At 38.8% G+C, this 15,770-nt stretch overlaps 1 protein-coding gene across 1 annotated transcript in view; it reads left to right on the top strand.

The window, feature by feature from the left end:
* Positions 1-15,770, top strand: part of LIN52 (lin-52 DREAM MuvB core complex component) — a 125,551-nt gene that overhangs the window by 2,982 nt on the left and 106,799 nt on the right. Inside the window, exons 2-5 of the mRNA XM_049899066.1 lie at positions 5,521-5,595; positions 7,282-7,319; positions 10,245-10,311; positions 12,387-12,470. Coding sequence (XP_049755023.1) covers positions 5,521-5,595; positions 7,282-7,319; positions 10,245-10,311; positions 12,387-12,470 — 264 coding nt within the window. The remainder of the gene's footprint in view (positions 1-5,520; positions 5,596-7,281; positions 7,320-10,244; positions 10,312-12,386; positions 12,471-15,770) is intronic.

The raw sequence follows: 15,770 nt of genomic DNA on the forward strand, positions 1-15,770 counted from the left end.
CAGAACGAAACACTGCCTGGTCATGCGCCATCCTCGCAATAATGCGTATGAGGTGATTGAAGATACCATGGCGTGGTTCAGGTGCACCTTAGTCTTCAGAGTGACACCTTTGCTTTTGAACACTTTAAAGAGGTCTTTTGCAGCACATTTGCCAAATGGAAAACATCGTTTGACTTCTTGACTGCTGCCTCATGGGAGTTGATTGTGGACCTAAGTAAAATGAAATCTTTGGCAACATCAATCATTTCTCCTTTTATCATATTGCTTATTGGTCCAGTTGTGAGGATTTTTGTTTTTTTTATGTTGAGGTGTAATCCATACTGAAGGTTGTAGTCTTTGATCTTCATCAGTAAGTGCTTCAAGTCCTCTTCACTTTCAACAAGCAAGATTGTGTCATCTTCATATCACAGGTTGCTAATGAGTCTTCCTCCAATCCCGATGCCACATTCTTCTTCAAACAGACCAGCTCCTCGGATTATTTGCCCAGCATACAGATTGAATGAGCATGGTGAAAGGATACAACCCTGACACACACCTTTCCTGATTTTAAACCCCACAGTATCCCCTTGTTCTGTTCAAATGGCTGCCTCTTGGCCTGTGCTCTATGGTCTGGATTCTGAATGAACAATTAAGTGCTCTGGAATTCCCATTCTTCACAATGTTATCCATAATTTGTTATGATCCACACGGTTGAATGCCTTTGCATAATCAATAAAACACAGGTAAAAATCTTTCTGGTATTCTCTGTTTTCAGCCAAGATCCATCTGACATCAGCAATGATACCCTTATTATATGCCCTCTTCTGAATCCGGCTTGAATTTCTGGTAGTTCCCTGTCAATGTACTGCTGCAACCATTTTTTTTTTTTTTTTTAATAATTTTTATTGTGCTTTAAGTGAAAGTTTACAAATCAAGTCAGTCTGTCACATAAAAGCTTATATACACCTTACTGCATACTCCCATTTACTCTCCCCCTAATGAGTCAGCCCACGCCCTCCTTCCAGTCTCTCCTTTCGTGACCGTTTTGCCAGTTTCTAACCCTCTCTACCCTCCCATCTCCCCTCCAGACAGGAGATGCCAACACAGTCTCAAGTGTCCACTTGATACAAGTAGCTCACTCTTCATCAGCATCTCTCTCCAACCCATTGTCCAGTCCCTTCCATGTCTGATGAGTTGTCTTCGGGAATGGTTCCTGTCCTGGGCCAACAGAAGGTTTGGGGACCATGACTGCCGGGATTCTTCTAGTCTCAGTCAGACCATTAAGTCTGGTCTTTTTATGAGAATTTGGGGTCTGCATCCCACTGTTCTCCTGCTCCCTCAGGGGTTCTCTGTTGTGCTCCCTGTCAGGGCAGTCATTGGTTGTGGCCAGGAACCATCTAGTTCTTCTGGTCTCAGGATGATATAAGTCTTTAGTTCATGTGGCCCTTTCTGTCTCTTGGGCTCATAGTTATCGTGTGACCTTGGTGTTCTTCATTCTCCTTTGATCCAGATGGGTTGAGACAAATTGATGCATCTTAGATGGTTGCTTGTTAGCATATTAAGACCCCAGATGCCACACTTCAAAGTGGGATGCAGAATGTTTTCATTATAGAATTTATTTTGCCAATTGACTTAGAAGTCCCCTTAAACTATAGTCCCCAAACCCCCACCCTTGCTCCACTGACCTTCGAAGCATTGAGTTTATCCAGGAAACTTCTTTGCTTTTGGTCCAGTCCAGTTGAGCTGACCTTCCCTGTATTGAGTATCGTCCTTCCCTTCACTTAAAGTAGTTCTTATCTAGTAACAAATCAGTTGCAACCATTTTTGAATTATCTTCAGTAAAATTTTACTTGTGTATGATACTAATGATGTTGTTTGATAATTTCCGCATTCTGTTGGATCACCTTTCTTTGGAATGGACATGAATGTGGATCTCTTCCAGTCGGTTGGCTAGGTAGTTGTTTTCCAAATTTGTTGGCATAGACGAGTGAGCACTTCCAGCATTGCATCTGTTTGTTGAAACATCTCAATTAGTATCCTGTCAGTTCCTGGAGCATTGTTTTTTGCCAATGCCTTCAGTTCAGCTTGGACTTCTTCCTTCAATACCATCGGTTCTTGATCATATGCTTCCTCCTGAAGTGATTGAATGTTGACCAATTCTTTTTGGTACAGTGACTATGTATTCTTCCCATCTTCTTTTGATGCTTCCTGCATATTTCATTATCTTGCCCACAAAACGAAATCCTGTTGCCGCCGAGTCAATTCCAAATCGTAATGACCCTATAGGACAGCATAGAACTGCCCCATAGGGTTTCCAATGAGTGGCTGGTGGATTCGAACTGCCGACCTTTTGGTTAGCAGCAGAGCTCTTAACCGCTGTGCTACCAGGGCTCACTTTTGTCCATAGAATCCTTCAGTATTGCAACTCAAGGCCTGAATTTTTTCTTCAGTTCTTTTATCTTGAGAAATGCTGAATGTGTTCCCTTTTGGTTTTCTAACACCAGGGCTTTGCACATCTTACTATAATACTTTGTATTCTGTTCAGCTCTTTTACTTCAGCATTTCTGCTCTTCGCTTTAGCTACTGTATGTTCAAGAGCAGGTTTCAGAGTCTCTTCCGATATCTATTTTGGTCTTTTCTTTCTTTCCTGTCTTTTTAGTGACCTTTTGCTTTCTTCATGTATGATGTCCTTGATGTTATCCCACAACTCTTCTGGTCTTTGGTCAGTAGTGTTTGTCTTAGTTACCTAGTACTACTATAACAGAAATACCACAAGTGGGTGTTTTTAACAAACAGACGTTTATTCTCTCACAGCCTAGTAGGCTAGAAGTCCAAATTCAGGGTGCCAGCTCCAGGGGAAGACTTTCTCTTTCTGTCGGCTCTGAAGGAAGGTCTTTGTCATCAATCTTGCCTTGGTCTATGAGCTTCTCCGTGCAGGAACCTCAGGTCCAAAGGATGTGCTCCGCTCCTGTCTCTGCTTTCTTGGTGGTATGAAGTCCCCATGTCTCTCTGCTTGCTTCTCTCTTTTATATCTCAAAAGAGATTGGTTCAAGACACAATCCAATCTTGTAGATGGAGTCTTTCCTCATTAGCGTAACTGGCACTAATCCAATTCTCTTCAACATCATAGAGATAGGATTTACAACGCATAAGAAAAATCACATCAAATGGCAAAATGGTGGACAATCACGTAATACTGGGAATCATGACCTAGCCAAATTGATACATATATTTTTGGGGAACATAATTCAATCCATGACAGTGTTCAGTGTGTCAGATCTTTTCTTGAGATAGTCTCTAAATCCAGGTGGGATATATTCAAGGTTCTACTTTGGCTCTCATGGACTTGTTTTAATTTTCTTCATCTTCAACTTGAACTTGGCGTATGAGCACTTGATGGTCTGTTCTGCAGTCAGCACCTGGCCTTGTTCTGACTGATACTGAGCTTCTCCGTTGTCCCTTTCCACGGATGTAGTCGATTTGATTTCCTGTGCATTCCATCTGGTGAGGTTCATGTGTATAGTCGCTGTTTATATTGGCGAAAGCAGGCATTTGCTATGAATAAGTTGTTAATCTTGCAAAATTCTGTTGGGTGATCTCTGGGGTTTCTTTCACCAAGGCCATGTTTTCCAACTACTGATCCTTCTTTGTTTCCGACTTTCACATTCCAAACACCAATAATTACCAATGCATCTTGATTGCATCTTTGATTAATTCCAGCCTGCGGAAGTTGGTAAAAATCTTCAATTTTCTTCATATTTGGCATTAGTGGTTGGTGCATAAATTTGAATAATAGTCATATTAACTGGTCTTCCTTGTAGGAAGCGAGTGAGTCTATAGTTTTTTTTCCCCCCAGATTTCCAAGATGTGACTTACTCAGAAACTGCCAAGAATCACTGTTTATCGCGTTAAATAAACTACTTTTTGCAACTAGTTACCATAATGAGCCCACTATAAGTACTCAACAAATGTTGACTATAGTTGTTGTTAATACTGAGCACCTAATGTGTACTGGGGAAGAGTGGAAGGGAGATGGTGTCAAAGAATTAGGCAGGGGCTAGATCATGTAGGATTTTATAAGGCATGGTAAATATACATCCACAGATTTAGCTGGGTGGGAAGAAGTCCTGAAGCTAGAAGAAATTCTTTAAGCTGGAGAGTGACATGAACTGATTGGCATTAAAAAAAAAAAATCAGTTCTGGCTGCTTTGTGGAGAATAGCTTTAGGGTGGGGAGGGTGAGAACAGAAGTGGGGAGAACTGTTTAGAGGCTATTGATACAGTCTAAGAGAGAAGTGATGGTTCCTTGGACTAACATGGTTTCAGGATGTATTTTGGAGATAGAAACTACTGGATTTACTGATGGATTGCTTGTGGGAGGGTACAGGAAAGAGAGGCATGAAGAATGACATTTAGGTTTTTGGTTCGAGAATTGGGGTTCATGGTGGTGCTATTTCTTGAGATGGGGAAGACTGGGAGAGAGTATGGTTTTGAATCTATTAGGTTTAAGGGGTTTTTCACACATGCAAATGGAGAGAGATATCTAATAGCCACTTGGACATGTAAAATATATAATTCTAAAGTTCAGAGGAAGGGAAATTTGGAAGTGGAAACATAAATATGGAGTCATTGGCATGTAGATGATGGTAAAGGCTGTGGGACTAGATGAGATCTCCTTAAGAGGCTTGAGGTAGTGAGTGGAGCTAGCGAAAATGGGACCTGGGTAGAGGAGGAGACTGAAGAAGAAGAGCTAGGAGAGAGAAAAAAAACCAGCAGAGTGATTTAATAGAAGCTGGGAGTGGACTGTTTCAAGGAGAGTGGTCAGCGTGTGTATGCTGCAAAGAGAATAGAGAAATGAATGGCCCCTGGATTTAGTAACAGGTCATAGATGACCTTGACAAGAGCTGTTTCTGTGTGTATGTAAGGACAGAAACCTGATTGTTGTAGGCTGAGAGAGTGTGGAGATTAAGTGAAGACGGTGGGATAAACAAAAGCTTTCGTCGTGAAGGATGTGTGGAGGAGGTCATGGAGTCGAGGGAGAGTTGTTTTAAAGAAAGAAAATTCTGAAGCAGGCTTGCTTGCTGTTGAGTATGAGCTAGTAGAGAAGGTAGAAACTGATGGTGCAGGAGAGAGTAGATTGATTATACAAGATGACATTCCTGACAAAACAAGAGAAGATGGCATGAGAGTCCTAGGAGAGGAGTTTGTCTTTCATGGAAGCAGTGATACTCAGTTGATTGTAATTGGAGGAAAGTCCAAGAGTTTGAGTGAAAATGTAGGTGGGCTTGTTGATACTCATTTCTCTTTCACTCCAGTAAAATATTATTCCCGTTTTCAGAGATTGGAAAAGTGAGGTTTGATGAGGGAGAATGCTTTATTTGTGTTACATCATGGCTCAGTAACATCAGTAATTATAGAGCTCACGCCTCTGGACTTCCAGATGAGTGTTCCAGTTTGTTATGTTCTTTTGAGAGTGAAGTGTCATAAAATACAAATGAATGTGTTTTGTCTCTTCTTGGCTCATTTGGATGTTTTGTTCTAGGGACAGATCTGGAAGCATCTTTGCTAAGTTTTGAAAAACTTGACCGTGCCTCACCAGACCTTTGGCCTGAACAGTGTAAGTTTTTGGTTTGTTAACATCAGAATTCACACTGGAGAACCAGTGCTCCTTTGAAGGAGATTTTTGAAAAGGTATCATTTAACTGTAAAGTTTTTATTTTACCTCAAAGGGAAGAGACCTGACTGAATTCTGTGGTCCAGTGTTAAGGATAGTTGTTTGGTATTTAATTTTTTCAGAACACATTATGACTCAGGAAATGATAGGAAGCCTTTAAAAAAATTACTACTTTTTACTTTTGCTGTATACAGTTAAGCAAATAAATATATTTTAAAGTATGTGGATCCAAAAAACCCCATCACTATCCAGTCGATGCTGACTCATAGCGACCTTACAAGGCAGAGTAGAACTGCCCGTAGGGTTTCCAAGGAGCACCTAGTGGATTTGAACTGCTGACCTTTTGGCTAGCAGTCGTAACTCTTAACCACTATGCCACCAAGGTTTCCAAAGTAGATGGAGAGTTTGGTATAATGATAGGGTCATATATACATGATCTCTAGCTTAACTTATTCCACATAGCAATTTATTAACAGAGGTCTTCACGTTGGTATACATATAGATCTGCGGAGCCCTGGTTGTGCAACGGTTAAGTGCTTGGCTGCTAACCAAAAGGTTGGGGCTTTGAACCCACCCAGTGGCTCCTCAGGAGAAAGACCTGGTGATCTGTTCCCGTAAAGATTACAGCCTAGAAAACCCTATGAGGCAGTTCTACTTGGTTATGTGGGGTTGCTGTGAGTCGAAATTGACTCGAGGACACCCAACAGCACTTGTAGATATACTTCATTCTTTTAAGTGGTTACATAGTCAAGTCGATTCCAACTCAGCAATCCTATAGTCAGAATGAGTTGGAATCAACTTGAAAGGTCCACAGTTCGAAACTACCTGTGGCTCCTTGGGAGAAAGATGTGGCAGTCTGCTTCCATAGAGGTTTACAGCCTTGGAAACCCTATGGGGTTGCTACGGGTCAGCATTGGCCCCACTGCAGTGGGTGGGTATGCAACCATTGAAAAGAATAAAGTAGAGCTATATATATTGTTGTATTTTGTTGTATAGATAAACCATAGTTTATGTATTCATACTCTGCTTGCAAACCTAAGTCATATCCAGTTTTTATTTTACAAACAATTTAACAGTGGATATCCATGCACATATCTTTGTTTACATGGAATAAAATAACTGTATGAGAGTGTTTGTTTCCTCACAAACTCAGCGTTATTGGATGTTAACTAATCTTTATTATTTTTAGTTTGTATTTCTTTTAAGCATCTGATTTTTATTTTTCTGCTCTTTAATGTGATTATTGCTATGAGATTTTAAATAAATAATTGGATTGAAAGAGCAGCATGCCTAAAAAGGAAATCTGACCTAAACTTTCTAGTAAGAGATAGTATCTCCCTACCCTCCCATTTGGCTAACTTCTGGTCCTTTAAGGTTCAGTTGAAGCTTCCTTTTCTCTGAGAAGCTTTTCCTGACTCTTTGGTCTGATTTAGGTTTCCATTGTTTCTCTTCCCATAGCACCCAGTCTCTTTCTTGGAGCTTAAACAATATTATAGTTACTGATTTGCTCTCTCTCCTCTTCCAGACTCTAAGGTCCTTGAGGGCAAGGCTGTTTTCTTATTATTTGAAACCTTTATGCCTAAGGCACTCAAATATTAATTGAATGAATGATTTTTTCTTTCTTTTTAGTACCAGGTGTTGCTGAATTTGCAGCTTCCTTCAAAAGCGTAAGTAATATCTTGCTTACCTAATAAGGTTATCCAAAGTTTTGCTCCTGGTTAAAAGCTCAAATCTCTTATTTCCTTATTTTCAAGGATAATATCATAGCCTTCAGATCATTTAGTAACTGCAGCCCTGGAAGTCTGTTTACATTAATCATCATGTTAATTGGTGATACTTTCTTCCTGTGTCCAAATGCTCTATTTTGGTGTTTTGACCTTTGTTTATTAACTACTTTTTCTCAGCTTCAAAGCTTTTAAGGTAAGGCAGTTGAGATATTGAATGTAACACCAGTATTTCTTTTTGCCCAAATTCTAATTTTGAATCTCTTTTGTTTATGTGGCACGTTATGACCTCAATTTATACTTCCTCAGAGGATCTTGAAATTTCTCAGTGATCCATTGGGAACCTGAAGGAAGACATCTGTTAGAATCACAGACTTTTTCATTTCCAGGGCAGTAGGCATTGTGCTAGATATTGTAAATATGTTCTTTTATATATTCTCACAATGAGGAGAAAGTGATGATGATAATATTAGTTAACGCAACATAATGTTTACCATGTGCCAGGTACTATTCTAAGCACTTTAGATATATTAGATTATTTAATCTTCACAAAACCATAATATATATATGCTATTATTATTCCTCGTTTTATAGACAAGGATGTATGCACAGAGAGGTTGCACAAAGTTATAGGCTTTGAACCCAAAAGTCTAATTACTAGAGTCATACTCTTAACAGAGCCCTGGTGGCACAGTGGTTAAGAACTCCACTACTAATCAAAAGGCAGGCAGCTCAAATCCACCAGCTGTTCCTTGGAAACCCAATGGGGCATTTCTACTCTGTCCTATATGATCGCTATGAGTCAGAGCTGACTCAGTGGCAGTGGGTTGGTTTTTATTGGTTATACTCTTAACACCATACTTAGAAGCATTTGAGCCCACTGGTAAAAGCACTAACTTGCAGAGAAACTTGGAAGTTAAGTTACTCACCAAAGACCTAATAAGTGACAGAGCCAGGATTTGAACCCAAGTCTTCCTGATTCCAAAGCTCATGCTCTTTCTATTAAACCATGCTGTTGGGGATTTGTAGTATAGATCTCTATACTGATAGTATTCTCTACTTGCTATTTGGAGTTAAAGGGCTGAGTTAAACAGTAAGACCTCTCTGGGCCTGTGGCTTTTAGATCCCATGCGAGTATTTGTTCAGAGGTAGGCTGGCTTTATAGCCTGTCATTTTTTTTCGAGAGCTAGCATTGTATGAAAACGAGCCTGTACTCCTTGACCCTTCAGTAAGGCTGAAGCAGAAGAGTGCAATAAGGCATAGGGCTTTGGAGTTAGACGCACCTAGCTTTGAGTCCTGCCTCTGCTGCAGACTGTCCCTGGGTTATGAAACAACCCCTACTTGCGAACCAACCCCTGTAAAGCCTATTATATTAAAAATACAAAGTAATACAATGGTTTGTGATAACGAATGGGCGCTAATTTGCTCCATGCATCAAAACATTATTATTGTTACTGTATTATCATGTTAACGATGTTTTAGTATATCTTGAAGTGTTTATTTTTTTTATGCATAAAAAACAAAAATCAAACCTGTTGCCATCGAGTCGATTGCAACTCATAGCAACCCTATAGGACAGAGCAGAACTGCCCCACAGAGTTTCCAGGGAGCGCCTGGTGGATTCGAACTGCCAACCTTTTGGTTAGCAGCCGTAGCTCTTAACCACTATGCCACTAGGATTTCCTTTTTATGCATAGAAAGGTATAAAATACTTACATACTAAAACAAACATTTGAGTAACTGACATTAGATAAAAACCGTACCTAACTGTTTCAATTTACATACAAATTCAACTTAAAGACAAATTTAGGAACAACTCATTTGTAATCCGAGGACTGCTTGTACTTAACTGTCTGTGACTTGAACAAGTTTCTTAACATTTTGAGCCTTAGTTTTCTTGTCCAAAACTGTGTCACAGGATTCTTAGAAGGATAAAATGCCATAATGCATGTAAAACACTTCACATATTGCATAGGTCGTGATAAACAATATATGGTAACCATTATCACTACATCACCTTTTATCTAATAGATTCAGGTCACAATACCTGATTTAATTTTCTTCCATTTTCATTTAGACTTAGTTTTCAGTTAAGTTAATTATATTTGATTACAACTAAATATTTTAAGTTTTAAATATTGCCTGTTGCCGTCAACTTGATTCCGACAGATAGAGTACCCTGTAGGACAGAGTAGAACTGCCCCATAGAGTTTCTAAGGCTGTAATCTTTACGAAAGCAAACTGCCACATCTTTCTCCTGTGGAGCGGCTGGTGGATGCAAACTGCTGACCTTTCTGTTAGCAGCTGAGCGCTTAATCCCTGGGCCACCAGGGCTCCTTAAATATAATTTTTTTCTTTTTTTGAACTTTCAGAGCATGGTGCATTCTCAAAATCTGATTAAATATCTAGACCTTTTCCACAGAAACATGCATATGCATAATATTTTGAGTATTGTTCCAAGGGGTTCAGGACCATCCCAAGACCCAGGTTCAGATACCCTGATATAGCCTGCATCCCTACTAGGGTGAAAATGGTGAGTTTGACTTAGAGCCCTTAGTGAGGTAGACTGACACAATAGCTACAATAGTGAGCTCAAAGATACCAATGATTGTGAGGATGGCACAGGACTGGGCAATATTTTATTCTGCTATACATCAGGTCACTATGAGTTGGAACTGACTCAGTGGCAGCTAACAACAAGGGAGGCCATATCTGAACCTGGAGAAGTTCAGATTTTTGAAATTATAACTTACCAGTGTTTTCAAGCCTGAAGGCTGTGTGGCAAGCTACTTTTCTCATAAGAAGGAAGAGTTGGGTCTCTTCCCACTTAGCATATATCTGAATGGATATATTCTTTTTTTCTGACAGCCTATTACTAGCTCTCCACCTAAATGGATGGCTGAAATAGAACGTGACGATATCGACATGTTGAAAGGTAAGTGACTGTAATGACCTCTAACTTTTTTTCTTAATTGTGCTTTAAGTGAAAGTTTACAAATCAAGTCAGTCTCTCATGTGAAAACTTATACACACCTTGCTATGTTCTCCTAGCTGCTCTCCCCCAATAAGACAGCACACTCCTCTCCACCCTGTATTCCCTGTGTCCATTTAACCAGCTCTTGTCCCCCTCTCTCTTCTCATCTTGCCTCCAGACAGGAGCTGCCCACATGGTCTCATGTGTCGTTTTCTGTCTTGTAGTCCAGTCCAATCCCTGTCTGGAGAGTGGGCTTCAGGAATGGTTCCTGTCCTGGGCTAACAGAGGATCTGGGGACCATGACCTCCGGGGTCCTTCTAGTCTCAGTCAGACCATTAAGTCTGATGACCTCTAACTTTTAAACTAATCTCCACAAATCTTTACCTTTCCTGTTTTTCTGTCATTCTTTCCTTGCTAATATTCTCGGCTTCAGTGAAACTGCTCCCTAAACCACCCCTATTCACAGTTCTTCATGTCTGGAATGCCTTTCTCTACCTTTTCCATGTGCACAAATCCTGTCACTTCAAGATTCAGTCATTGTGATTTCTTCTGTTGCTAAATTCCTTTAATATTAACTTTTTGTATAAATCTTTACAGGTAACAAAAAACTTCCACATAAATTTTCTCATTTAATTCTCATAAAGGTCCTGTGAGTTAGGTATGATGATATCTGTGGTTCAGAGGTGAGCTTAAGCAACATTTGTAAGAAAGAGTTAAACTTTTAACTCTGATCTTTTATGTTAGGTCTAATTCTCTTTCTCTCAATAACACAAGTTCCTTATTTAGGATTTACTGCCATATATTTTTGTTCGTACTCTTAAAAAACAAGCTTTAGTGGATTAAGACCTATCTTTTATTTCTTTCTATCCTATCAGTTTCTTCCATAAAGAATACTTTAAGTAGTGAGTAGCGTTGTTTGATAAATGATTTGGAACCCAATCGCAAAGTAGAAATTAAAATAAAAAACATTAACTTTCTTTGATATTCGCTCTTCTTCTTTCTTTATTTTTTGATCATCCTTCTGATGATGAGATGCATGATGGTTGTGAAGTAATAGTCTCGAATTAAGGTAAAGACTTGGATTTTTGAGCTATTTAAGAAGCTGAACAGATAAAGAAAGTCTATGATGACTGTGACATGATAAGTATGAGGAAAAAAACACCTTTATGTGATTTCAGAAGTAATTCATCTTTCTGCATGAAATGCTTAAATGTAGATACTTAAATCCCCTCATTCAGCCATGGAAAAATTAAGCCTCAAGGACATCTCAGGTTCATTGTTCTAATGTTCCAAATAGATATTTACATAATATCTCATCAATATGTATTTAAAAGAAACTTTAAATTTTAAGTAAGGGGTCATAGCATTACGTTACATGCAAACTAACCTGTGCCTTAAACCTAAAAAGAATTGAGTGCTATTTAAATGAAATCCGGGAAAGTAAGGTTACAAAAAAAAAGTACACAGTCATTTTAACTGGTTAAATTAAAAAAAAAAAATTATAAGAATGTATTTGAAAGGAAAGCTTGAATTTTTATTTTCTGAACTTAGGGAAATACGTTTTGTTGGTATTTTATTGTCAGTTATAATAATGAAGACTTGTACATGACAGTGGAGACAGTGTCCATTTTGCAGGATAAAGAGATGTTTGTAAGGCTTTCTCAGGGCTCTGTCCAATCAGAAGTTTTCATATTTTAGTGGTGTATTCATTTTGTATGATAGCCAAAAGAAGGGTGATGAAAATGAGTAAGTTAGGATCCTTAGGATAAAGCACTTGATATGCTATTGTGTTTAAGCTAACTCTTTTCTCATTAAGTGGGTTAACTCATCTGAGGCATTTTGTAATAATGGAAAAATTCGTTGATTTGTTTTGAGGGGGAAGATCGGGAGAGGAAAGACATGGATCATTATCTGCTTATTTGACAGGAAGTAAGCAAAATAGTTTGGAAACTTATAACAAGGATTCCCAACCCAGATGAGTTGTTACTAGAGAACAGTGGGAAGAAATGGTATTGAAATAAATGATTTTCTTTCAGAACTGGGCAGTCTCACCACGGCTAATTTGATGGAGAAGGTACGAGGCCTGCAGAACCTGGCCTATCAGCTGGGTCTGGATGAGTGTGAGTACCCAGATCACATTTATTCAGGGTTACTGGTTGTATTTTCCATGATGAGTTCTAGTTGTAATTCAGAAAGTATCTTTCTTAGGGAAGAGATAGATGTTCTGAAGGTAAGAAGTTGATGTAATCTAAAATGTGCCTTTAAAATAGGATGTGCTAGGATAATTACTGGACTTACTAGATAACAAATTCTCTTTTTCTTTTAGTTTTTACTGTGCTTTAAATGAAAGTTTACAAATCAAATCAGTCTCTTATACAAAAATTATATACACCTTGCTATATACTCCTAGTTGCTCTCCCTACTCCTTCTCTCCACCCTCCATTTCCATGTCCATTCAGCCAGCTCCTGTCCCCCTCTGTCTTCTCATCTCCCCTCTAGACAGGAACTGCCCACATAGTTTGATGTGTCTACTTGATCCAAGACGCTCACTCCTCATCTGTATCATTTTCTATCCCATAGCCCAGTCCAATCCCTGTCTGAAGAGTTGGCTTTGGGAATGGTTCCTGTCTTGGGCTAACAGAAGGTCTGGGGACCATGACTGCCAGTCCTTCTAGTCCCATATTGAAACTCCTCCACCTTTAAGAGAACATCATCTCAAAATAGCTTAAGTAAAAAAAAAGTGAAAGAGGGGCTTAATTAGTTCACATAACTCAGCAGTCCAGGCTAGAAATAGCTTTGAGGATGTCCATGACTCTTAATGATGTCGTTGAGATGTACTCTTGCTTTTGTTTTTGTTTTGTCTCTTGAGGCTCTGCATCATTCATGCATTAGTCTAGCTTTTTCATAGCAACTGGGTCAGGTGGCCAAAAGGAGTTCTAATCTGTGTATCTTTAAATCTTATGATCCCAAAAAAAGAAAGAGTCTTTTCTTTTTAAAGAGTTGCAGAAAAAAGGTCCTGGGGGTGACACCATTCCATCTTCCCTCGCATGCTCCTCCTTGACCCGTCCTCTCGCCAGGTATCACAGAGCACCCTGATGGACCAGGCCTGGGTCCTGCGTTCACTCCTGGGTGTGGACGCAGAGTGGAAGGGTCCATCTCACCCAAATCTCATGGAATGGGGAAGGATTGGTTCCCCAAAGGAAAAGATATAGGGCAGACCAAGAACATATCTGCTACCGTGGCAGTACTTTAAAAGTTCTCATTTATGCCTGTCTGCTCGCCTTTCTTTTAGATTAAAATGATTCCTTTATAAATTGTGTGTTTTCCCACACTGCATTCATTATAAAACTGGAAAAGGAATTGTACAAAATTCTCACTTTGTAATTGAAGGGAGAGATACTCACTCAGCATAAATACAGTGATTAGAACCTTATTCTTGAGGTAGACACCCTGAGACCTTCATAAATCACAGTTTTGAGAGTACTACTATAGTTTATAACTTTCTTTAAAAATTCAAGTTTTGCCCAGATTGAAGCAATCCTAAACATAGTTCTGTGAATTATCTTTTCTTGTTTCTTTATGGAGTATATAGTGGACCTCTTCACATCATTGCCCTGAGTTACTGCCTGCCAAATTCAACATTTTATTTTAAAATTTAACCTACAACTTCTGATTTTTGACCATAATCACTTCTTTAACCCTCTTTATTTTTTCTTTACTTCCATCGCTGTCACCAGTAGTTGGCTTTCTTTTACCAAGAAAACATTTTTTAGTCACTTTAGGAATCAAGGCGTAGAGAACAGCAAACTGCTTTGACGTGTGGTTGCTCGGTGGTCTGCTAGGTTCACTCACTGCTACCTAACTCTCTGAATACTGGGCACTTATTTCTTGTGATTAAAGTTCACACTTTGGCAAAATTACGAACCACCATGTATGTCATGAGCCTCTAGGGTTTATAATAAAAAGGCAAATCTGTGAATATTAAATTTACAAATGCGAAGATGTAATGTAGGCTTGTGTGGTATAGAACTCCTCCATTCTCTTTCTAGCTTTGGCTAATAAATGCATAGAATGATCATTCCTTAATCCCCCTGTCAGTTTTTTTAATGAAGTAAATTTTATGCTTGTTTTGTCAAGATGATGTTTTGTTATTAAATGTGTTTATCAACAGTGTTATCTCTGGTTATTTGTAGCTGAAATTGCTATGTTTCCTCTGATTATTTAGTTTTTCTCCTTCTGCCTTCCTAATGAGGAAGGTAATAAAGTATTTTTTTCCACTTACTTTGTGGAAAATTTTGAACATCTACTAAAGTAGAGAGAATAGAATAATGACCTCATGTACCCATGATCCAGCTTCAGTAATCATCATCTGGCCAATCTTATTTCACCTATACCAAAAACAACCTCAAAACCAAATCCATTGCCATGGATTCCAATGCATAGAGACCCTATAGGACAGAGTGGAACTGCCCCATAGGGTTTCTAAGGCTGAAATCTTTATGGAAACAGACTGCCACATCATTCTCTCGTGGAGCAGTTGGTGGATTCCAACTGCTGACCTTTCGATTAGCAACCAAGCAGTTTAACCACTGCACTGCTAGGACTCCTTCATCTATACCAACCTCCCATAATTATTTTAAAGCAAATCCCAGGTACCATATCACCTTATTTTCAAATAACTTCAGATGTGTTTCCAAAAGACAAGGACTTAGTGGGTTTTTTGTTTTTGTAAAATATAACCACAATTCCATTATTACGACTAAATTTTACAAATTTGCTTAATATTGTCAAATGTCCAGTCAGAATTTAGATTCCACTGATGGATTCATAAATGTCTTTATACAGTTGGTTTGTTTGAATCAGGATCTAAACAAGATTCATTTGCTGCGTTTGACTGATATGTCTCTTAAGTCTCTTTTACCCTGTAGTAGTCCCACCTCCCTTTTATTTTCCCTTGCCATTTTTTAATCCCAATCATTTGTTCTGTAGAATTTTCCACATTCTGGATTTCATTGATTATATCCCTGTGGTAGTACTTAACATGTTCCTCTAACCCTTTTTATTTCCTGATAATTAGATCCAGAGGCTTGCTCAGATACAGGCTTGATTTTTTTTTTTTTTTTGGCAAGAATATTTCATAGGTGGCATGTACATTCATCAGAAAGTGCATCATGTCTGCTTGTCTCTTTTTGTGACTTATGGTATTAAGATTAATTAATTGGTAAAAGTATTGTCAGCCTGAATTGTTCATTGTAAAGTTCATCAGCCGTACACTCAGGATTTTATCCACCTGTGATCACTGCCTAGATGCATTATTTTGTTAGAGGTTACAAATTGGAGATATTCTAATTCCGTTATTCCTTCATACTGGATAGAACTTTTCTATAAAGGACTTTATCTCATCAACTATTTGGTTACCT

The sequence above is a fragment of the Elephas maximus genome, chromosome 10 (assembly GCF_024166365.1).
Source record: "Elephas maximus indicus isolate mEleMax1 chromosome 10, mEleMax1 primary haplotype, whole genome shotgun sequence".
NCBI classification, from domain to species: Eukaryota; Metazoa; Chordata; class Mammalia; order Proboscidea; family Elephantidae; genus Elephas; species Elephas maximus.